Source organism: Chlamydotis macqueenii, chromosome 9, assembly GCF_036417535.1.
Source record: "Chlamydotis macqueenii isolate bChlMac1 chromosome 9, bChlMac1.mat, whole genome shotgun sequence".
In the NCBI taxonomy this organism is placed as follows: domain Eukaryota; kingdom Metazoa; phylum Chordata; class Aves; order Otidiformes; family Otididae; genus Chlamydotis; species Chlamydotis macqueenii.
Window position 1 is genome coordinate 10,350,692 of NC_141564.1, and position 24,200 is coordinate 10,374,891.

Sequence of the window (24,200 nt, forward strand, 5' to 3'; positions counted from 1 at the left end):
ATAAGGCATAGTTTCTGCCATCTTTAAACTTTGCTACTGAAGCATGAGAATTATCATTTAGAACTTAATTTATACAAATATAGCATCTTTGTTCAAGAAATATGTTGTTGGAGTGACCTAAGTCATGATAGGTAGACTTAAGAAACAACAAGGTAAGTATAGATGAAAACTGTATTGCATGTATGCTACATATGTATTAGATATATCCTACATATATCCCTTCCTCTACAATCATTGTCAGAGTTCTCCAGTAGCTCACAGCAGTTCTGCTGAATTCCCTGTACAGTAGTTGCTTTACCAGTTATTTTTGTCATTTCAATTAGGTGTGTTATTGCCTTTGGTTTTTCATTTTACTACTTCTTTAATTCTTTATTTAAAAAAAAAAGATTTCTGTAAGAATTTCAACTTTCTTTAATTTTTTTTTTTCCTGGCTAGTAATTTTTAAAGATAATAATTTTAAAAAGGAGGGTGGGAATTGGTGAAGCTGCTGAATTTTGTTGTTGTTGACTCTTTCTGCTACCCATTTATTTCTGCTGTTTTTAAGAAAAATATATTGCTTAAAGAAAGCAACTGTCTATTATTCTTGGTATGTTTCTCACACAGTTGTGTGCTTGCAATAATAATAATAAAGTTTAGATGGAAAGCCACTTAGAAAAAGATTCGCGTTCACTTTAGTGGGAGGAATTTCTTGAAGTCAACGTGATTTGGAATAAAAGTAGCTGAAAAAGGGTTCCCTACATCTTGAAACAGTCTGAAGTGGCAGTTTGAGGTGGATGCTGTTGCATTCTTTAGCTGCACGTTGTTCTTGATGTAGGCCTAGCAGGATGGTGTGCTTGGGCAGTGAAGGCAAGTCAGTGCCTGATACCACACCTGCTGCTCTGACAGAATGTGCTGAACTTAAAAAGGTTCAACTTGTCAGCAGTATGAGCCAGGTACCAGCTGTGAGTGATCAGCATTAACCTCCTTTCCTGCCTAACTAATCCTTACCTCCTAATCGGCCTGATATGCCTGAACTGTACGGTGGGATGGGTACCAACAGTGAAGCATTGCTTTGTGGGCAGCAGGAGGGTAACCTGTGAGTAAATCTGTCTCAGCGTCAAGTCAGCCAGCAGAGCTTGATCTGTGCTCTGGAACAACTACGTTTCTGCTAGTGGGATTCACAGAGGGCTGAACAGTGAGGATTTGCTGCTGTCCCTTTTCCTGCTGTTTTCTCTTGCATGTCCTCATGGGCATTCCTAGATTCAGAGTGACAGTTACTCTCGTAGTCACAAGATACTTCTATTATTTCTTCAGGAGTGCCTCTGAGGTGGTACACTTGTTCTGTAGCATTTTTCCTCCCTATGGAGTTCAGGGAGAGGTTCTGAAAAGTAGATATGTTGTCCCTTTGGAGGATGTTGGTAGCTACCATTTAGCATGATACAGTAGCTAGAACTGTGTCGTCTGAGGTAGTTATAGCTGTAACAAAAATAACGGTCCTCTGGTAAAAAAAAAAAAAAAAAAATCTTGTTGTGACTTCTAGCAAGAAGGAAAGGAGCATCCTCAACTGAAAAAAAAAAAAAAGTATGCTTCTTTTCAGTATTTTGGGAACTTACAGTTCTGACTGTCATTATGTTTTTATTTGATGTAGTTTCCAAAAGACTTATCCCATATCACATGAACCTGGCGCTCCTCTGTGCGATGAGGCTGTCTAACTTGGGACATCATTCACCAGCATTACCTTGACCTATGATCCCCTTTGCTGTGTTATTTGGTGGTTCTCTACCCTGATTCAGAGCCAACAAATGCTACAGCTCTTATGAGCCCCAAAATTGTTGTGAGCTAGGGCAGTTTGACATCTGTACAGCACTACTCAAGCATACTTACTTTTTTTATAGCATTGGATTAAATGACAAGACAATGTTTGTGAGAACAGATCTTAATTTAACTGCACCTCATCACCACTTGTCTAATTGCTTTACCAAAAAGGGGCTCCTAATCTACACTTAGAGCTGCATATCTCCCTTGCAGTGGCTTGTATCTTTGACCCAGCACGTCCCGATTTCTCTAGCCCTTCCATTTGCAGTGAAAGATTTGCTGGCTGTAATGAGCTGGAGCATGGTCTTAAGGGAGTAATGGTATTCACATAATTGCTTGTAGAGAATTTCTCAGCTTTAAAAAAGATCTATATGGACAAAGTTTGTCATAGTTTTGCTGATAGTTGTCTGAAATAATACTGATTTGTGCAGCAGAATGTTGCTAGGAGAATAACTACAAACATCCCCACTTCTCTTTAGAGCAGTTCATTTGCAGTGCTAATATTAAACAGCTTCATCTTCATACCCTGGCTGTGATAGCTGTGTGTGCAGCTGGGTCATGTAATAAGTTGGGAATTTGATCTCATTGGGGAAAAAAAAAATAAAAACGAACCTGCAAAATTTCTCTCTTAACCAGTCTTTTTCCTTGATCTCATTCATTCTTTGACCACACACACACTGCTGTTTTGGCACAAACACAGGAGTAGGGCAGGACCACAAAAGCAAGATGAGTATGAGAACTATTAAACTGACTTAAGTACCTCTGTTGCTAAAGGCAAGAAAGGAGCCTGAGGGTCACAGAAAAGAAACCAGGAAAAAAGGCTTTGTCTGGGTGGCTAAGTTGTCGCCCTCCCCACCCCCAAAAAAGTATGAACTGCTCCAGAACTGTCTTGTTTTACTGAGTAGTGCACTCTGAAATTGATAAAATAAAGTCCAGTGGTACCCTGAATGACAGAAAATAATGGTGTGGGGTGTTCCAGATCTTCTTAAAATGTGAACTGAAATTCTTTCAGCAGGTGCTGTGAGGAAAAATAACCTTCTTGAGATGAAAAACACGTCTTTCTTCTCCACAGGATCAGAGCTTGAGAAACTTAAGACATTGCATTGGCTGTTCTGACATTAGGGTAGCTGCTATGACTTAAAATCTGGAGTTGCCAATAGAAGAAACCCTTTGGAAGGAGAACACCTGGGCATGGCAAATATGATCAGTAGACTTGTGCCCAAAATAGAATTTCATGTTAGAATAATGGAATCATAATAATTTGAGTTGGAAGGGACCTTTAAAGACTATCTAGTCCAGCTCCCTTGCCATGCACAGAGACACCTTCTACTAGACCAGGTTGCTCAAAGCCCAGTTCAGCTGACCTTGAGGACTTCCAATGATCCACAGCTTCTCTAGACAACCTGTTTCAATGTATCACCACCCTCGCTGTAATCTAAAAAAATAAATACAAATTCTTCCTTATATCCAATCTAAATCTACCTTCTTTCAGTTTAAAACTGTTGCCCCTTATCCTGTCACTACAGGCCATGATAAAAAGTCTCTCTCCATCTTTAAGTGTTGAAAGGCTACAATAAGGTCTCTTTGGAGCATTTTCTTCTCTAGGCTGAACAACCTCAACTCTGTCAGCCTTCTTACATCCCAGAGGTATTGCAGACCTCGGATCATCTTCATGACCCTTCTCTGGACCTGCTCCAACAGGTTCATGGTTGTTTTTATGCTGGGGACCCCAGAGCTGGATGTAATACGCCAAGTGGGATCTCACGAGGGCAGAGTAGAGGTGAAGAATCACCTCTCTCAGCCTAGAAACTTTATCTAGACATGACCTTAGTTGGTGCAGTTGTCTACTGTGTCCCTGGATATAAGCCTTCACCCCTGCAGAATAACACCAGTGTACTGGCATATGAGTGTCTTCGGGTTGGGTGCTACCATTGCAGGCTATACTGATCGTAGCAAATTTGCATTGTGCAGTGTGGTAAAGCTAGTGGAGTAAGTGATTATCCACAAGACATGCCCAAGAAAGCCCAACAGGTAGTATACATGAGACTGGAAGGCTTCCTTGTGCTATGGGCAGCTCATATGGAATCATAGAATCATAGAATGGTTAGGGTTGGAAGGGACCTTCAAAGGTCATCTAGTCCAACCCCCCTGCAAGGAGCAGGGACATCCCTGACTAGGTCAGGTTGCTCAGAGCCTCATCCAGCCTGGCCTTGAGCACTTCCAGGGATGGGGCCTCCACCACCCTTCTGGGCAACCTGTTCCAGTGTTCTATAACTCGCATTGTAAAACATTTTTTCCTAATTTCTAATCTAAATCTACCCCCCTCTATTTTAAAACCATTACCTCTCGTCCTATCGCAACAGGCCCTACTAAACAGCCTTTCCCCATCTTTCTTGTAGGCCCCCTTGAGGTACTGGAAGACCGCTATCAGGTCTCCCCGGAGCCTCCTCTTCTGCAGGCTGAACAGCCCCAACTCTCTCAGCCTGTCCTCATAAGAGAGGTGCTCCAGCCCTTTTATCATCTTTGTGGCCCTCCTCTGGACCTTCTCCAACTGGTCCATGTCCTTCTTGTGTTGGGGGCTCCAGAACTGGACACAGTACTCCAGGTGGGGTCTCACGAGGGCGGAGTAGAGGGGGAGAATCACCTCCCTCGACCTGCTGGCCACGCTTCTCTTGATGCAGCCCAGGATGCATATGTTGGCTTATAGAAGACCACCTCTCCTGTACTGGGAAAGGTGTCAAAGAAGGGTTGTGCCATTCAAGTTCTTGTTTCTGAATACTGCTCATTAGGAAAACCCATGAAGAAATGTCATACCATAGGTACAACAGAGGTGCCTGTCATAATGGATCTCTTCTTTCTTGTCTTTCTCCTTCAGTTGTTAGTGTATTATAGTATCCATAACCTTTTAAGACGGGTTACTTCTAATAATGTGGACAGAGGAGAATGTGCTGTCAGTGTTTTCATTTCATATCCCAGAGATGATGAATGTTGTGGCTGACGTGCTTGCCAGACAATAGTTAGATCTGTGAGTGTTTCGCGCTGCAGCCGTGTCAGTTTGCCTCTTTCCTGTCTTCTTATCTCTCCCTGAAGCTGATCCTTTTCCCCAAAGGATCAAAAAGCAAAGATAGTTGAATTGTTATGGCAGTAACTGCAGCAGCCTGACCCATTTTCCTTCTCTGATGCTTTCTAGTCCTCTGGTAAGGTGTTGAGAAGAGCGCTAACTGAAATCAAGAAGCCTTGATTTTTTATTTATTTATTTTTTTTCCTGAACTTGGTACTTGTTCTCCCTTCTGAAGTGATCTGTTGTTAAAGCAATCGGTAATAGAGAAAAACTGAGAAAGCCTGGACCTGCCTACCTTTGTCCTGAGAAACTCGGGACAAGTGAGAAAGAGGCTGCTCAGAGGAGTGTGAGATTGGTTTCCAGGAAGGCATTGTATTCCACACTTTCTCAAGCTGGGATTGACCTGTTAGGTCAGACTCTCAAAGAGCAAGTTTGTTCCTAATAAAGCAACATCAGTGCAAGGAGGCAAATAGATTGGAGTTTGCTTGTTCACCATTTTTTGACTAGTTTCTCCTATGCCATAGAATTTGACTGGGGTCTTTCATCTGAACTGTTCATTAAGTCACTGAAGTACTTTTCAACCAATTTAGTGATTACTTGTTCTATAAGTTGTAAATGGATATGACTGAAAAGTTGGAAACACTTCATGTGAAATCTCAACGCCACATCTTTTGTAAAGATACAACCCGAAGGCAGAATTCATCCCTGAGTGCCAGAAGTTCACTCCAGGTCCCTTAGAAGAGGTTTTTCTTTCACCTAACTGTAGTGCACTCCAGAGAAAAGTTGTAACATGCCCTGGGTAGTGACAAAGCTTCTGCCTGCAGGTTCATGAAATACATTGATTTGTAAATTTTTTCTTTAGTGCTATATCATCTAACACTTCAGAGCGCATCTGGATGCCCGAGTCTTCCATTATGTGCAGTGCTCTGTGCCAAAGAGGAGAGCTTAAAGGTAAAAATAGGTATCAGTTGGCAAAATTAGAGGTAGCTTTTTGGAAGCTGTAGTTACTTTAGGAGTACAAAGATCACAAGCCCCGGGCAAAAGGTATCACCTTTTCATACTTTCTCTAGATCCTTCATGTTGCTATACAGTTTTTCTTTTCTATTTGCAGGTTACAGTTTCACTGTGTATTAATTTGCTAGTCATCGTTGTAAAAGTTTTAGGTTCTTTCACATTTAGACTTTTCTATGAATCATTCGCCTTCGTTCTTTCTTTAAATGGACATTCAGTAAGATTAAGGATGTGTGTCTCATAACCAGGAAGAACAAGAATATGTTATCTGTACTATATTTATGATACTGGAATTTGTGGATCAACACAACCTGAGTAAGTTCTTTGTCAGAAAGATGAGAGACTTAGCTGGCATTTGCTTTCTTCATTGTGTTTCTTGCTCTACAGTAGAATTGTTTTATGAGGTTGTAATGCTTCACTTTCTGATAGGAGGCTTCCAGTCACTCTCAGCTTTGGGAAGTGTCTCAATTGGCATGTTTCTCACAGCTAGCATTGCATCTCTTGACAGTGATTGACAGATCTCTTCTTCGTTTATATGGTATGAAATTGATTTTGTTGGGAATCTTTTTGATAATTTTTGTGTCAGAAGAGGAAGAAAACACATGATTTTCACCCTTGATTTAAAGAACACATTGTTTAATGGTGTTTTTCCTGTGAAGGAGAAAATTCTTTGCAGAACAAATGGAATTGTATTATTCCAGGAACATACGCAGTGAGTTTTGAGTTGTGCAGAGCCCTGACTCATTTAGTACGCTCTGGCCAAGGTACATTTTTGTTGAAAACAACCGATCGTGCTGTTCAAGATAACCTGACTACTTCCATTTCATTTTCTAACCACTTAAAATTTTTCTTATGTACAAGAAAGGAATGTCTGAAAACAAACCGCCCATGAAAAGCACTGGAAACAAAGTCATAGTACGAGTGAAGATTAACTCTTAAGACTTCATGGTTTTACCAACTTTATCCAAGCCTGGAGTTCTGTTCATGTCATCACAGGTCACTAATGGACTATTTTCAGCACTCTTGGCTACCTCCAACATTATACTTCTGAAATTTTTAAATTTATTGTCGATCTACTTAAGAGGGGATGCTTCAAGTGCACCCACATAGGAAATAAGGATCGTGATGCTGTAATGGCAGCTTGGGAAAAGGACCTTACCATGAATTCATCTGGTACATTTCAGGACAGTAGCTGCCTTTGGGCTCTTTGTAGTACACAAGACTTTTCTAGTATGAGTCAAAACTTGCACTTTGCAGTGCAAGTTTGTGTTGAGTTGTAGATATGATGAAACCTGTTAGGTGTTAAATGTCGCATGTTAAAACAGGACTTAACTGTCCGTGGTGTGCAGACCTGTTACTGCCTTCGCGTGGTGTCTGATTTGGCCTGCTTGCGACCCAGCCAGGCACAAGTTGGTGACCCTTTAGGACTTCTTCCGTACATTTAGGAGGTGCAGGAATAGAAATCCTGAGAACTTAGGCTATGCAAAGCAGGTGAAAGCAATAGGCATACTTAGGTGACTTAAGATTTGTGTCAACCAAGTTGAAGGAGTTTTTGTTCATATTTGACATACAGTATACCGCAACCTGGAGCATACAGAGTTTTTCCCAAGGTACCATTTTTAAATTGCATTGAGTATACTATTCTGGGCAACTTATTCTTAAAAGCACTGCCTCGTGAAAATATTTGTAAGTTTAAGTTCATCCCTTAAATGTACAGTGTTTAAGTTAATTGTTTAAAGTATTTAACATCCCGAAATCAGAGTACATGATCCTGTTTCTGTAGAAGAAAGTTTATGACAAAATTCAAGAAAAGAGCTGCTGCTAGTCTTAGCTAAATTCTTAAGTACCTTCATAAAGACAGATAGTTGAATTTAAAGAATTAGGGAAAATAGCAGATTTCTGAGTATCAGCTTAAAAATGAGCTGTATTTGTCATCTCATTTCATTAAGAAAGTATCCTGAAAGACCTAAAATATTAGAGGATATGTTTCAAAAATACTGAGTAGCAGCTCTGAGTTTGATATCCAAAGTACTGTACTTCTTAATTCAAATATTTGCTATTCCACATGCTTCTACGGGGAAAAAAAAAGTAATCTACAGTGCACTTTCATTTATATACAGTTGAAATCACTACTTGTGTTTAAATTTTGTTAGCTTTTGTCCTTTAGCAGCTGATAGACTTTGAAACTTTAAATCAGTTATGTATCAATAAATCAGTTATGTCTCTTCCCCAGTTTCACTTCACCTTTACTTACAGTTTCAGGTTCATTTTAAGTCAAATGAATTGCCAAGTAGAGCCTTTTATTTGTTGCTATTTGCTGCTGCTACTTGGGTTCTAGTATTGTTATGTAGGGAAATAGCAGTATCCCCAAATCATACTTCTCTGCCCTTTTCGTGTGACCATGGTTTAAAACCGCATGTGCATTTGTAATGTAGGAAAGGCAGAACAGCATTCCCTGTTTTAGCAGTCTCATGTTGAATCACTTCCAGAATATATTAAAACTAGCTTGAATTTGAAAATATGAACTGTGTTGCTTTGGAAAATAAACTTGTGTGATTGTCATGTAGAAGCAAACATTTCACTATAAATAGCGTTGCTATTAAGATTGGAGGAAAAACCCTGCTCTATTGACATTTTTACAAGACTAAGCAGAGTGTCCTACGTTGTAACCTCCTTATGTTGTCGTGTGTGTGTATGTCTTAACATATGGAAGGTTTGAATTCTGTAGGGTGCGTGGTTGCCTTGTAGAGCAGATAGATGTGGATGTGTGAAAGTATAGCTATTACCTGACTGCCTCTAGCTGTCTAGACTTGCATGTGCACTACAGCTGCCAAAGAGGAGCAATGTGTTTTTCTGTCACTTCTGCGGTAGGCAGAAAGCCATCCGATGTGCTATTGGAGTCCACGGTGACTTGTCACTGCTTAACTGTTAGGGCTTCTTGAAGTTTTAAGGAGTAAATGTTTTTGTGTATTTACTTTCCCTTCTACCTATAAAAAAGCAGATTGGATCATGACTATTTGCATTCCTTAAGCTGTTCATCCTTCTGTTGAGGGAAAGTTCTGTAAATGTCTGCTGGCAGCATTAAAAAATGTCATGTACAGTAGATGTGAACTCAGGATAATCTGTTGAATTTCTTTCAAAAAACCAGACTTGCGTAGAAGGGTGAAAGCAGTATTCAGGCATGTATTCTCTTTGAACTGGGATTGAATTCTGCCTTGGGAGAAATTTTACATAATGAATTGCTCTGCAGAAGCAGCAGTAATTAAAAAGGATGTGTTGATACTAGGAGCGTTTCTTACCTGAAGCTGAAGTTTTAGGGCACTTCTAGTACTACACTCTCAATTCCTGTGGGCACAGAGTCTGTGAGTGTTGTGCCTGCCTGTACACTTTTCACCCTTCAATAACTTGATAATGTGGACGTTGTCACAGTATATTTGGCAAAGCCCACAAGTTTGAAAGATAATAAGGGTAATACAAGGTTTGTGGAAATCTGTAGCCGTATAGAAAATGGGTTGTATAAGCATTCTGATATTGAGGAATATTAGCTTGCGATACGAGACAGAAGAAAGTTCGCGTGGGAACAAGATGTTACAAAAGGTCCAAAGGTGAGAAAAGCTTCAGATAAAACGTCTTTTTAATATTGCTGTCAGGAAATGTGCTTATTGGAAGCCTTAGACTTCCTAGCTATAGTGTTTGCAGAGCTGCTTCTGATAGAAGTGCTGAAAAAAACTGCTGTGTGTTACTGCCTGTAGTAGGCTATGAAAGGGCTCTTGAATGACTGACTTCAGTTTTGAAATCTTTGGTTATTGCTTTTAAGATTCTGCTTTGTCTTCTGTCTGAAGAAACACATTTCAGTGACTATGCTGCAATCTAAAGTCTCTAAGTTGTAATGCTCTGCTCTGCTATTTTGAGGTTCTAGGAGGTCTGACTTAAAATGTTATTCTTGAAAGCCATCCAGCTAATCGGGTAACTCACTGCAATATCCAGGTAATTGCTTCTTTTCATCTCTGGTAAGTAATTTGAGGTGTAGAGTCATTCTTTTCTGATACATTACTGCCTAGTGAATGTAGAGCGTGATGCTCTGCAGTTATGAGTGCCCAGTTTCATAGCAAGCAAATTGCTGCAATGCTAGTGTCATCGCAAAACTTGCCAGAGATTTTGTTTTCACATGAATGTCACAATGATTCATGTAACTGATGAGTGATGGTAAACAAAGATTTAAAATGCAGTTTTGCAGATGGCCCTTGAGAAGTTGGTAAAAATCAAATAGGTGCACTTTCTCCTCATGAACCAGGAAGGGCCTCAGCACAAACAGCACTTGCCAGAATTGTATGGAGAGATTAGCCTCTTATTTAAAAATAGTAGTGCCAAGAGCCCCATTGTGCCTAGCTATATACAAATAACGTAATACCATGAGATAAACTTGCAGCCATATCAAAGCTTCTTGAAATCCTAGCTTGTTCTTGCTCTGTGCCTTAGGGTAGACTTTCACAGACGGGATCTTGGCACATAAAGGGTAAAACCAGTGCTTTAAAATCTTCTTCCTAGTTCTGGAATGCATTTACATCTATCTCAAATAGTCTTGTTTTTAGCACCTTCTGAAAATTAGACCTTTTTGGTCCTAACTGAACATCTAGAATTAGTACTGGATATTAAATCTTTCTTTTAACTCATGTGAAGTCTTTGCTGTTCATTTACTCAGCTGTTGGTGTGCGATAGCCTTGTGGAAATAGATGATTCTTTTACATGGCTTCGAAGCACTGACCTGGCTACACCTCATGATCATCAGGATGCAACTGCATGAATTGTTGAGCACTGACGTGTTCTTAATAACAAATAGTGTTAATATCTCAAAGGGAAGCTTAGCTGTTTTTTAGGTCTCTGAAGAAGTTGTGCAACAAGCCCTTGTTGCCTTGCCCTGAAGTGTTCACCTTAAACTTGAGGCTGTTTCCTGATGCACAGATTTAATATATGGGAGTGTATGGCTTCCTCTGTCATGGCTTTAAGTTGCTATTCTGATTTAAGAGGTTTCTGGCTCTGTGGGAGGCTTCCCCCCATTCCCTTCTCTTCAGCTGCATGTGTGGCTGTGTTCATATCAAATGACTTCACAGATCCAGTACAGAAAAATGAGCCGCAAAAGCCTGTGGGCATGCCTGTGTTTGACAAGATCTTTCTCCAGGTCTCAATTTGTCTGGCTACACAGACAATTCTGTGAATAAAATGCCCACGTGTGTGTGCTTACATGAAATGCTTTGAGATTTGATGTATGGTTTTGGTACAGGACTGCGCTTTAACCCGAGCAGGAGAATGAAAACTATAGGATTCGCCTTAGTACATCTTTGTAAAAACATCTCACCAAGCTGGAATTGCGGGTCACAGCTGTTGCTGGCTCTGCTCTGGGACTGTGTATTGCTCATACCAAAGCCACAAATGCTGTGGATTTTCTGGATTGCTTCTCAGGGTTTTCGGTGCAGGATGGTCAGGTTCACCAGGTCCTCTACAATAAAATGTTTTACTACCAAAATCACCTTCTTCGTAATCTATGAAGACCTGTCTGTCGGATGCTCAAAAGTGGTTGTAATCTACTAAATGTGACTGAGAGTTTGCTTAAATGTACTTTTTTTTGTTGTGTAACTAAAGAAAATATCCGTAAAAGGAAATCTTAATTGCAATGGGGACTGTTGCAGTAGCATTATCTTGGGTTTTTTTGTTTTTGTTTTTTTACCCCCTTTTGACTAATATCACTCAAAGAAGTGATGATTTATATTCTGTTTTGAATTATGTCTAGTACAAAACCACAGTAATCAAATTGTGTGGTTGTTTTACATTGGCACTGGTCTAAGCTAGAGGAGGGTTGGCCTTCTACTGCTATTGTTTGTTCTCAGCGTGCTGAATTTGTTGGTGTTTTGTAAGCTTTTTCAATACAGAAAGCAAGGAAATAATATTGATAAGAAAACACAATACGGATACTGGGACTGTTTCATGAGATAAGATTTGGATTTCCGTATATACTTAAATGGGAGTCAATCGTCCTCTTGAGTGCTGAACAACTGTACCAGGTAGTGTCTCTGAGCTGAAGCAAAAGAATGAAACGTAGCAGTGACCTGAAAAACACCCTTTGCGATGGAAAGGGAAAGGCATCGGCAGAAGTCTCATCTCTTACAGCATTAGGGTGAAGAGACGAACAGGTGCATTGTCCGAACCAGATTAACTTGTTCCATAGATTTTAAAGCCAGTCTTAAATTATCTTTGATTTAGAGCTTCAAATTATTGCATGGTGGCTCTTATAATTAAAAGCAAACCAGTTAAGCAAGCACAGGACCAAAGAGTGTATAAACAAGTTACTTAGCTTAAACTTACACCTAGTAATCTCTTTCCTTCCTTCATTATATGGTAGGTTGAAGAGATTGTGGTCTTTGAGTTTGAGTAATTCACGCATTTAAACTTGAAGCTGTGTTCTGGTAGCCTGCTGGCAGTTCCTCTAACTTCTTATGATACGCACATCTATTTTTAATGCTTCTTGCCCTTTATAGCAGTTGGATGATTCAGCAATTCATGCCTATGTAACTTCATTTTAATGTAGTATCTTGGTTTTTCTTACTTGTTTACAAGCCTTTTGAAGCCTCTTTCCTATGTACGGCATTCATCACACATAAAATACTTGAGTGCTATTGCTGCACAGTAAGTCGGACCTTCTCTTTCTAATGCCTCTGTGGGTTGGAGTGCAAACTAGAGGCTTCAGCTGACCATTACTTAAATGTCTTCTGCACTGCAAGAACATGTTCATACCCTCCCCCCGTACGTACATGTTATCAAATACAAGGAAATGCACCATTTTGATGCATACCCTGATACCCTGCAGCCATAATTGTCACTAATCTAATGGCACCTCTGTGTCTGGACTTCTCTAGAGTGCTGTGTTTTGGCTTTTGGTGGTCTTGGTCCTTCCAGTCTGTACAGGATCTAGGCAGTGATGCTCCTTAAGGGTTTCCAAGCATGCTCAGAGTTCAATGCCTCTGGTTGGGACCTGTATCTGCATTTATAACTCTCATTTCCTGATCTCCTTTTTTAGTGCTGGGATGTTTTTAGGAAGACATGCCTCTTTTTTTAATCTCCTGAGCTGAGGTGGTAAAGCAGCCTTTGAAGTAATTTGCCTTGGGATATCATTCCTTTCTCTGGCTTAGGGGAACTTTATCAATCCAGCCGATGTTTTGTGGCTCACAGGTTCTTGATTTGCGCGATTTCTTTTTTGATGAGCCCTTCTTAGGCAGGAGCTGCATTGTGCCTGAAGCTGTCTCCACTTCCAGCAGATCTGGAAAGCTAAATGCCGATTTGTGGTAGCCTATTTATGTAGCTTGCTGTTGCCATGAGGGGGAGGCCATGCTCTCCCTCTGGGCTTTGTGCTTTCTTTCCCTACCTTCTGCTCATCCGCACTGACCGCGTTCACCACTCTTAACTCAGTCAAAAGTCATGTTTTCTTTTGCAGGGTTAAAGTTCAGATAGGAAAGAGTGTCAGAGCTGGTATGAGGAGGAGAAGAGCATGAAGAAGGGAAAAGAGCAGAAGAGTTCTCTCTGCTTCTTTCTCCCGGGGCAGTAAAATGTTGATTTGATTTATCTGTAGTATGTAATTTAATCCTAATGCAGCAAGGAAAACTGATTGGCCTTTGCTGGGCTCTCTCTTGTGCTAACTTGCTGCCTAGGCACACCGGTACTAGTTCTAGCATGAAGGAGGGGCAAAAAATGCACCCAGGTATGAGGAGGGTGGGATTGTGAGAGCTCTGATTTACATCAGCTTCCTGATCTACGTTAAGCTTCCCGGTTGCTTTCTTGCCACCAGAAGGGGGGTGGGGAAACAAGCACAAAAATATTTGTGGGGAAGAGGGGTAACAAGCAACACTTCCACTTCTGCCCAGTAGATGTTCTGATTGCTGTGGGTTGCTGGAGCTATCACAGAGGCTGGAATTTTAGCTGGCAGCAGTAACTTTTTTTTTAATTTTTTTTTTTTTTAAGGTGGCAAGAGAACAGCAAACATTTCTAAGGTTACCAAGAGTCAAATGTTTCAAGTGGAGAGCAGTAAATAAATAAAGCTAGAAATAAATAGTCTCCATCAGTGTGGAAGTAATCTGCAGAAGCCTAGACTGGTAATTCAGCAGTGAATCAGTGTCTTCTGAGCACTTCTGTGCTTTTGGGGAACTCATGGCCTGCTTCCCTGCTTCTGACAGCACTGGCCTGTGTGCGGGATGTGACCCGTGCTGCCAAGTGCAGGCCATTCGTGCCTGCCCAGAAGCTGTCAGGAAGTGGCAAAAGTACAGTCTGTCAGCACCTGGAGTGAGTTTTATTTCCTTTTTTGGCTTCACCCCATTTGTTTAAGCAGAAATATGACCTAAAGTTTGGCTTGCTCATTTGGGGTTTTTAAACTCCATTTTTAAAAAGTGGGCAAACAAGTTCTGTTTGTGCGCAAATGACCTCAGCTGACTTGCAAATCTGGACCAGATCTTAATTGATATGTTGGTTTGTTTCCAGAGTTATATTTGTGGTTCCTTTATTTTTTTCGTTAGATCAAGCCTCAGAGGTACAAGTGACAATGATGCTGACTGAAAGCTGTAAACTCAGAGGCCTTCATCACAGGTAAGCTAAGCAGTGTTCATAAGCAAAACTGTATCTGTGCCAGCTGAAAATACATGTACTTAAAGCTTCTTAGGGGGAGAAGAAACAGGGTTTTTCTCAGAATTCAGCAACATTTTGTATGCTTGAAGGTGGGCGTTTTTTTTTTTTTTAATACGCCATAAAGACCTGAAACTATTTTTGTGTCACTTTAAAATACAGAGTTGTAGATATACTTCTTATTGCAAAGAGTGCTTATAAGCTTTTTCTCTAGCTGCACAGTTGGTAAAATCAAATAGTAGCCATGTGTGGGGAAACTGGCAAAAGTCTTTGGTTTGGTGTTCCAAGCCTTGCAGTGAAATATGGGCAGACATTCCTTTTATACATTCTTAGTTATTAGAGAAAAAGGTGCTGCAGGCATGTGTTGGTTTATGCTGGTTCTTGCACAGACTAGTTGTTAAATTTGGTGGGATCTTAGTGATGACGAGAGTAAGTATATATGCAGGTTGACTGTCAGTTTAGCTGACAATAGTCTGTTTTGTATTGTTCATAACTTTCTACATGGCACAGAAAAGTACTGCGATTAGGTACCCTCCCACATGGAGAGGAGAAATAGTTTTTAGAACTCTTGCACATGCACACGTGTTGTCCTGGTATGGCCTTGTAGCATCACTGGTGGGATTTTTTTCTTAAGAACTAATGGGATAGATTTTTAGGGTGATTGCTTAAGTTTTTAAATTGATGTCCCAAACAGCTTGAGTTAGTGGGAGTTTTGCAGCTTGAATTATAGGCTGAAATTGGCCTTAAAGGTCTTAATTACTGGCAAGGATACAGGTAAGAGGAAACCTACACTCACTGCTGGGTCCCTGGTCTGGTAATTGATCTTATTTTACTGGAAATATGAAGGAAATGAGAATAGTTCAAGCAGAATTATTAGTTCTACCGTCCATTTAAAAGCTGCTTTTCTAAGATTTATTGTAGTTAAGACCTTGCCTAAAATACATGATTATTTTTTTAAGAGGCGTAGCAGGTTCTTGGGGAAACATACTTAATGAAACAACCCCCATCTCATCATTCAGAATCAGTCTTTAATCTCCCTTTTACAAGTCAAACTCTTTTAAAAGTCCAAAAAGATTTTCTTCTGTACAGTGCCTATAAAGCTGAGACCTTTATCTTGGTTGAAAGTAGAACTACGCAGGTGTGTAGAGCTCATGGATGTGACACCTGACTATCAGACTTATGCCAGTAAGAGCAGGACATTTCAAAGTTCCCTTTTAAAAATCATAACGTATCATTGAAGACTTCCAGTTATGTTTTCAATAGAAGACACATATTTTTAAAAAATTGAAACTACATACTGTTTGTTTATACACATTCATACATTGATACTATAGGAAGATATTTAAGCAGTGCAGCATGCGGGTTATCTGAGCCATAAGGAGGAGTAAAACACCTGTGATAAAACTCCTGAGATACTTCTGCATTTAGAGTGCAATTTAATGTTGAGTTGATTCAAAGCTAAAAATACCTGTTCTGTCATTTTGAAGTCGATCAAACATGATGTCTTGACTTCTTTTAAACCACTCTGTAACGGAGCTATGTATTTTATAGAATCATAGAATCACAGAATGGTTTGGGTTGGAAGGGACCTTCAAAGGTCATCCAGTCCAAGTCCAACCCCCCTGCAAGGAGCAGAGACATCCCCGACTAGATCAGGTTGTTCAGAGCCTCATCCAACCTGGCCTTGAATGTTTTGAATGTTTCTAGGGATGGGACATCCACCGCCCCTCTGGGCAACCTATGCCAGTGTTCTACCACCTTCATTGTAACAAAAAAAAAAAATTCCTAATATTTAACCTAAATCTACCTCCCTCTATTTTGAAACCCTTAGTCCTATCACAACAGGCCCTACATGAGTCTCTTAACGCTTCCAGGTTGAGGATATATCACTTCTGATATCTTATATTCACAGAAATTTATTTTGACCCTTTTGGACCAAGTGAAAAAAATTGGAGGGTTCTTCTCAATGGAAAAGTACTCAAATATCTCATTTAAAAAAAAAATGTCTAGGGCATCAGTTATTTGGAAACCTTGTGCTCTGCAATTCATAATGCAAGATTGATGCTTTTCTTCAGTGTTTAATTACTTCCACTTTTTTGTTTAGGGATCAAGAAGATTTTTATCAAATTTTAGTTTCGTAAACTCAGGAACTTCTCTCCCTGTTTTCCAGGAATCTGCTACCTATCACTCATGTCTGTATAGAAGAGGGAGAGAAACCAATGGTGCTGCTTCCATACATGAACTGGGGGAACCTTAAACTCTTCTTGCGACAGTGCAAGCTTGTAGAGGCCAACAATCCTCAGGTACACTCAGAAATCTGTGACTTCTTGCCCATTAAACTTAGACTTGCTTTGTCATCTGTGTATATGCCTTAAAAGAAATAGTTGTGGTATCCATCTGCTCTCCTGTGACAACGAGAGAATTGGCAAGCAGGTTCCCCAGCAAATGTTTGTTTTCCTTATATGAATCAAGACATTCTTGGCAGCATTATCACAGACGTTCAGAGACCATGAAGCTGAGCTAAACTTTGATTAGGGTAGTAGGTGGTATATTGATACATCTTTAAAAAAAAAAATTAAAATAAAGAAAATTACATATGATTGTAGATTTAAGTTAGAATAGGGGAAAACTGTGTATGGAGAAATTTCAGATTTACGATTTTTTTTGTATAATTAGTAGATTATGCTTTTAATTACTGTAATTCTTAATTATCTTATAGTAAGCAGCACTTCTATGCTGCTGCAGATTTACTATTTAGTAAAATAACTGGATTTGTTTAACTTTAGATACTAAAGGAAGTTTAGTATTTAGTATTTATTTAGTATTTATTTAACTTTAGATACTAAATCTCTACTGGTTTTTTTTTTTTTTTTTTTCTTTCAACTGCTGTGGGTGCTCTTAAGCATTCATAACTTTACTATGTTTCAATGAAACCTGCTGTGTATGTTTCATGAGAAGTCAGAAATTAAGTATTCCTAGATGACAACATATTTTACTTATTTTTAAGAATCTGAATAAGTATTTAGTGGTGGATGTGTATATGTAGTATATGTGTATATGTAGTATTCCTCTTGTTAGGATTACCTTGTCTCTTCCATTCTTTGACTTCACCTTGGTTTGGCTTCTGTCTTTAGTAAATCAAGCACAAAATGAAATCTTATTTCCAGAAGTCAGCATTTGTTCTTGTTATGTACTAGATTTCAAGCTATCATGGGCCACCTACCTCTGTTAATTTACAAGTTGTTGATAAGCTGCTGTGTTCTCTCAGCTTTAATTTTACTTGTTTTGCTGCTTAATCTGAGTTGTAAATCCCTATGCAATGCACCAGTTCTTTCCAGGAATTTAAGCAGAAATGGTATTTATAATCTGTATTACGTCAAACAGGAGTCGCCTCTTAGTCACTAGGTGTGACTGTACTTCAGTATCAAAAAATGGGGCATTTGGTATCTTAGAGACTTATTTTAAGATGGAACTTTTCTACAAATACCTAAAGCAAACTCTTGAGTTTTCTGAAATGATACATGGCTATTGTTCTTAATAACCTGTAATGAAGAAGCCAGGTTACTGTTTATTGTTTTATTGCTTTAATTTAGTATTTGGTTTATTTTAACTTGTCTTGCAACTTCAGTGTGTCTGCCAACATACTGAAGTTTCTGCAACACTGCAGAAATGGAAGAGTGAACTCGGCGTATAAATATGTGCGAAGGGTTAATTTGTATAGGACTATGAAGCTGTAAAACTAGATGGAGCAATAGCCTTTGATACTAGTTTTCAGCAGTAGATAGCAACAAGAATTTTGACTGCTGTTTGTGCTCTGCTACCTGAAAATGAGTTGGTTTCCAGAGAAACAGAAAGTGAAAAAAGTATGGGTAAAACTGACCATTTTTGCCAGTGTTCACCACTAATAAAGGAGAAGCTGTGTAGCAGTGAGGCAGTTGCAAATTAGAAACATTTGCCCCTGGCATGTTAAAAAAAAAAAAAAAAAAAAAAAAAAATTAAAATTTAGAATAAGGAGCCTTCCTATGTTTTCAGCAGGTGGTAGTGTCTGTAATAAGCTACTAGAAAGCATCAGCCACTAAAGGTGAGGGGAGAGGGCACTAGAATACAACAGAAATACTAACCTAGCAGGCACTGAGCTTGCAGTTTTGCAATGATTGTTCTTCTGTGCTCTTACAGGCAATATCCCAGCAGGATCTTGTACATATGGCTATTCAGATTGCCTGTGGAATGAGTTACTTGGCCAGACGGGAGGTCATTCACAAGGACCTGGCTGCTAGAAACTGTGTGTAAGTACTGGATGGGGTAGAGTCATCGCACAGGCAATGTTACGTAGCTAGGGCTAGGATGGGCTTTTTCCCATTGACCTTATCTGTAATTCAAAATATACAGCTGCTTGGCTTTTTCCAAATTTTGGGTGAATAGTCTTGTCAGTGAAGTTGTTTTCCTCTAAATGTAAGGTGAGCCAGAAAGCATGGTTTCCAAGAAAGCAGAATATCCTCGTGTTAAATACCTCTACTAGGTTTTTTTATATCCTTATTCTTTCAAAGGCTTGAAAAATATTAAAGCTTCCCTTAAACTTTAATAAAAACTTAAAATATTAGAATATCTTTGACTGTTTACCAGTGGATAGATTTTTGTATTAAGTCCATTTTCTTAATTATTTTAAAAAAATAAAATAGCCTGGTGGCTTTGATCGCTGGTAGATTTTAGTTGTCAGTTGATGGATAGAAACGAATGTGCTCTGTAAATGGTGGGAATGCTGAAGTAGGGTTTGAGACCATCTCCTGACTGGAATTTTGCCTCTTGGGGAAAAATCTAGCTTCACTTTAGTTGCCATATGTGTAATCCAGAATGCTGGCAATAAACATCAACTCGTAGTGCACCTGGCACTTGTCTGTGGGAAATGCAGGCAGGAGCTGTGCTGCAGTACAAGAAATCCAGGGCTAGCCTAAAGAGAAAAAGGGGGTGCCAGTAGCCAGGATTCCTTGAAGGGCTTTGTTCATCTGCCGCCCCTTTGTTCCCCAAAACTATTCCTCTACAGTGAAAGATTGGGAAGAGCTAGTATGAAGTGTACCAGACCTATGTACCTGTACCCTAATTTTGGGAAGGGAGCCAGGATCACAGTGGTCTTTGCAGGTTTGTTAAGGGGAGGACATATACTTTTGGTCTCAAATGTACATGGCACAGTTTGGCCCAGTTAGAGTGGATATATGGATGACACAAGTTAGAGCTCCCTAGTCTGGGAAATAACCTTGTGTTGTATTTGTTTATAGACAGGTTTCTAGGAATTTCTGTGAACTCTTCAAGAGTGATTAGATATGGAAGCAAAATGGTCTGTAATTTTTGAGGGCAAGGAATGACCTGAAAGTGCATAGAAATGGGATAAATAAGAAGGTACTTGAGATAGTGAAGCAGGAAGCACACAAATTGAGCATTTCTATTTAATTTTTCTCATCAAAAAGAAATAATTGACAAGATGAAAAGAAAACAAACACCATTTTGTTACACTCCCCCTGACCCAATGTTATTTCTGTATTTTTGTCATAAGATGTTAAAGCCAACATATTACTCATATTCTGAAGTTCAGTGTTCATGAGAATATTGAACTTTATTACACACCTTTTTGTAGGTTCAAAAGAATGTGAATTAATTTCCTGGGGCGGGGGAGGTGGAATCAGTAGGTTCCATGTGCTTTTTTTAGTCATCTTTTGTTGGTTCAAAGTCAGTGTCTTTTAGCCAGTATCAAATTTCTGACCACAGAAAGAATATCTTTTGTTGAGGGGGAATAAGTATCTTATAGATCGCTTGATTAGAGACAAGCTTTTAGGCCACAAGTAATATTGATTGCTTTAACAAAATATTGCTAGATTTTCCTTTGCTTAAATCTTTGGCTATTATTGCTACAGAGGTACTATAGCTAAAATGTGTTTAATTGATTTGATAGAGGATCTCCAGGGGAGGGGAAATAGTTTAAGGGAGTTCTTTATTTGCTTTAACTGTATTTTCTTGCACTTGTAAATGTTTGATTTTATTTAATCTAAGTCTGCTGATTTTTCTAGTACTTATCTGTTAACACAGAACAAATACATTCTCTGATAGTACTCGATAGCCACAGAATAAGCGTGTCTTGATCTACAAGAATGCTAGTCCTTTGAAATGTTGATAGTGCAATTAGCGTTCCCCAATTAAATCCAGAGTGTAAAACTTAAGGTAGAGCATAAATATTTTCGGTAATGCTAAGTTTGCTAAATGCTTCTGTTCTTTTAAATTAGCATTGACGATGCACTTCAGGTTAAGATTACAGACAACGCGCTCTCTCGAGACCTGTTCCCTATGGACTACCATTGCCTGGGAGATAATGAAAACAGACCAGTTCGATGGATGGCTCTTGAAAGCCTGGTTAACAATGAATTTTCCAGTGCTAGTGATGTGGTAAGTTTGGGTTGTTTTTTTTTTTTTTTTTTCCCTCTTACATTTACAAAATGTATTTTGTTGACATTTTTCCCTTTTTTCAGCCATTGGAGAATCATGGCACTGAACAGATAAGTGATTTGTCCAGAACAGCATCTATACACCTGCTTCCTGCACTTGCTGCTCGTGGCAGATAGTTCAAAGATCAAGCAGGCCCTTCTTGCACGTGCTCCGCAGCATTAGCAGGAACTGATGTTAGACTACTTGGCCCTGTAGTTCCCCAGATCCCTCTTCAAGAGGGTGCCTTTTTTTTCAGTTGTCAGCAACCTCCCCCAGTTGTGATGGTGTTTCAAAGATGATGAGAGCAGTGTTGTAGTGTCTTCAACCTGCTCCCTCGGCGCTCTTGGATGTATACTGTACTTGGATGCTGTACATCCTGCACTGTCTGGTACAGTGGTCTAATGTGTGCGCACTGGGCTTCAGTGCAGCCAAAATGTTTTCCTCTGTGGGCATTTCTTGGTAGTTTAACTCTGCTGGACTTTGGTTTTCCAGACTCCAGCCTGCATGCTGATGCATTTTTGCTGTGTTCCCCAAGTAGCCTTCTCCTGCTTCCACCCTCTCTTTCCTTCCTTCAGTCAGTGCATCCATGGTGGCCTTCTGCCATGCTTGCTCTGCTTCCTGCCCATCAGAACAGACTGTTCTTGTCCTTAAAGGAGCTTGTCCTTGAAGATCAACCTGTGGTAATTAAAGTGCTAATTAATGGTAAACCACTTGCCCTTACGATCTGTGTCTTCCTGCTAAGGGGATATTTTCTTTGGTAATGATGCTTTCCTTAACATAGCTACATCCAGAGATGGTAATCTGCATCTTAAAATGTGCTAGCTTAGAAAAATTTTGAAAAATTCTGGTTGTTTTTTTTTTTCCTCGTTGACATGGTCTCTGTACTAGTGCTCAAGCCACATAAACAATAAAAAAAAAAAAAAAAGGAAGGAAGGGAAGAAGTCAGCTCTGCTCCAGAAATACTTCTGTATTCATTGGAAAACGTGTGGGATTTTGTGTTATATCAAGACAGAACAGGAAATGGAAGCTGTCTGTCAAAGCATGTTTTTATAATACTAAATGAGATCAATTAAATGTTGATTTATTTTTTTTTTTAAATCTGGAACAGAAGTGTTCACTGTTCATGAAGACTGGACTAGGAAATAAAAGCTTATGTAACACTGGCAGTGAAATGTAGAATTTTATTAGGATGAAGGCACCTCAGTATCACAACCATTTCAGAAAACACAGTGCAATTCAGCATATATTCCACATTATTTTAACACAAACTTTTTTTTTGCGTTATATAGGGATGAATACAACTCCCTTTCTAATACATAGTTTAAGTTCATGTACGTAGTTACCTGGGTTTTGTAGAGTCCAAAAATTGACTCTGTTTTCTACCCCCAGTGTTTCTGGGGGTAGAAAATACAATCAGCCCTAAATATCATCTTTGCCTTTAGCTGAATGCTTTTCACAAATATGGTGTAATATGTTTTTGTCTGCTTGCTAGGAACAAATCTAGTTATCAATTGCATGTAACTTATAATCAGTGGTGAAATCTGTTACAGATGATTTAGGTGGTGTCGGTTAGGATGCAGCTGGCATGTGTTCTGGGCTTGCTTTTTGGATGCATTTCTTTAAAATGGTTTTGCTGGCTTGAAACATTCCTAATGTGTTCCTCCTCCTGCCAACAGTTATATCAGTCAGCCAAAGCATAGAAAAACAAAACATGATTCCTGTAGAATTCGGTGTTTGGTTTTGTGTTGGTTTTTGTTCCCCCCCCCCCCGACATGAAGGTCTGCATCTCTGTATGCCATTTTTATGTAGCTACTTAAGGAATTAGAAACAATTATATTCTCAAAGTAGTTTTCCTTGAATCGCCCTTTATTCTCATCTTGTAGGTGCACCACCACTTGCCCCTCAGCAAATTGCAAATAAAAAAGATGTCCTCCCGTGCTTTCCTGCACTGCTAATAGATGGCTGTTCTGTGAGCTTGTCCACTGACAGCATCCCTTAGTTAAGGCTTTGCTCAAGGGGTGGACAGGATTTCCTTTGATTAAGACCAAGAATCTTCCAAGACTTGCAGCATTCTGCTCCTTTTTAATAAATCATGATGTTTGCAGCACTTGTAACTTCAGCAGTGAGTCATCAGTGTGCAGTATCAGCACCATCTATGTTTTGTCTCTTGATACCAGCTAGTAAATCACTATTCTTGTACTGTGCTTGCACATGAATTGATTGATTGATTTTTCATGACCTTAAGTTCCTTTTGGCAAGAATTGTTGGCTGAATTATGTGTTGAGTGCTGATCCAGCTGTTGGGTTTACTTAGATGAAATCTTTATTTTTCTCCTGAGTCCTACTTCTGAGCATATACTCAAAACATAGAGGTGATTTTGATTTTAAAAAACTATGATTTCATTCAGTCTGCTCTTCTGAACCTTTTTTTGAGGAATTTCCTATAGTGTTCTGAAGAGGTGAAATGTAATATAAAACTGTTAATTTATTCAAAACAATGAGTTTACTGTTTAATATTCCTTAGATTTGTTAAGTGTTTTGAAATACACTGGAAAAATGCAGTAAATACATTTTTTTTTTTTTTTTTTAGCACTTAAGTCTTAGTGCACTAGGATTTTAATTGTAGTTCAACTTAACACCTATTCTGTGATTCTTAATTGTCCTTATTCAAGACAAAGTATTGGCATGTTGAACTTTGATATATATCTATATATAGATATATATATATATACACACACACACATATATATATATATACACACACACACACACAGCATTTGTGTAAAGCTTTCTTACTCTCTATAATCATACCCATGACTGACTTTGTGGAATGTCTGAAGGAGTTCTCAAAATTTGGCATGCTCTGTTAATACTGTGTGCTGTTTCTTTTTAGTGGGCCTTCGGAGTAACGCTGTGGGAACTGATGACATTAGGACAGACTCCGTATGTCGATATCGATCCCTTTGAGATGGCTGCTTATTTAAAGGATGGCTATCGAATAGCTCAGCCAATCAACTGCCCTGATGAACTGTAAGTGTGTGTTCTTGGAGAGAGAATAAAATGTGTGTTTTGTTGTAACCAGTGCATTAAGCCAGCCCTATCAGTGAAGGAGCCAGGTTTGTCTTCATCTGCCTGTTTATTCTACCTTTTAGGCTGACCCTCGTGTAAGTATTTTTGTGGTTTCAGTGACATTCTTCAAG

General features: G+C 39.3%; 1 protein-coding gene across 2 annotated transcripts in view; it reads left to right on the forward strand.

Annotated features, from left to right (window-relative positions):
• RYK (receptor like tyrosine kinase) overlaps positions 1–24,200 on the forward strand; it is a 60,897-nt gene that overhangs the window by 34,972 nt on the left and 1,725 nt on the right. For both annotated transcript variants that reach the window (XM_086754952.1, XM_086754953.1), the window contains exons 10-14: positions 14,425–14,494; positions 16,701–16,833; positions 18,707–18,816; positions 20,803–20,962; positions 23,894–24,030. In XM_086754952.1, coding sequence (XP_086611078.1) covers positions 14,425–14,494; positions 16,701–16,833; positions 18,707–18,816; positions 20,803–20,962; positions 23,894–24,030 — 610 coding nt within the window. The remainder of the gene's footprint in view (positions 1–14,424; positions 14,495–16,700; positions 16,834–18,706; positions 18,817–20,802; positions 20,963–23,893; positions 24,031–24,200) is intronic.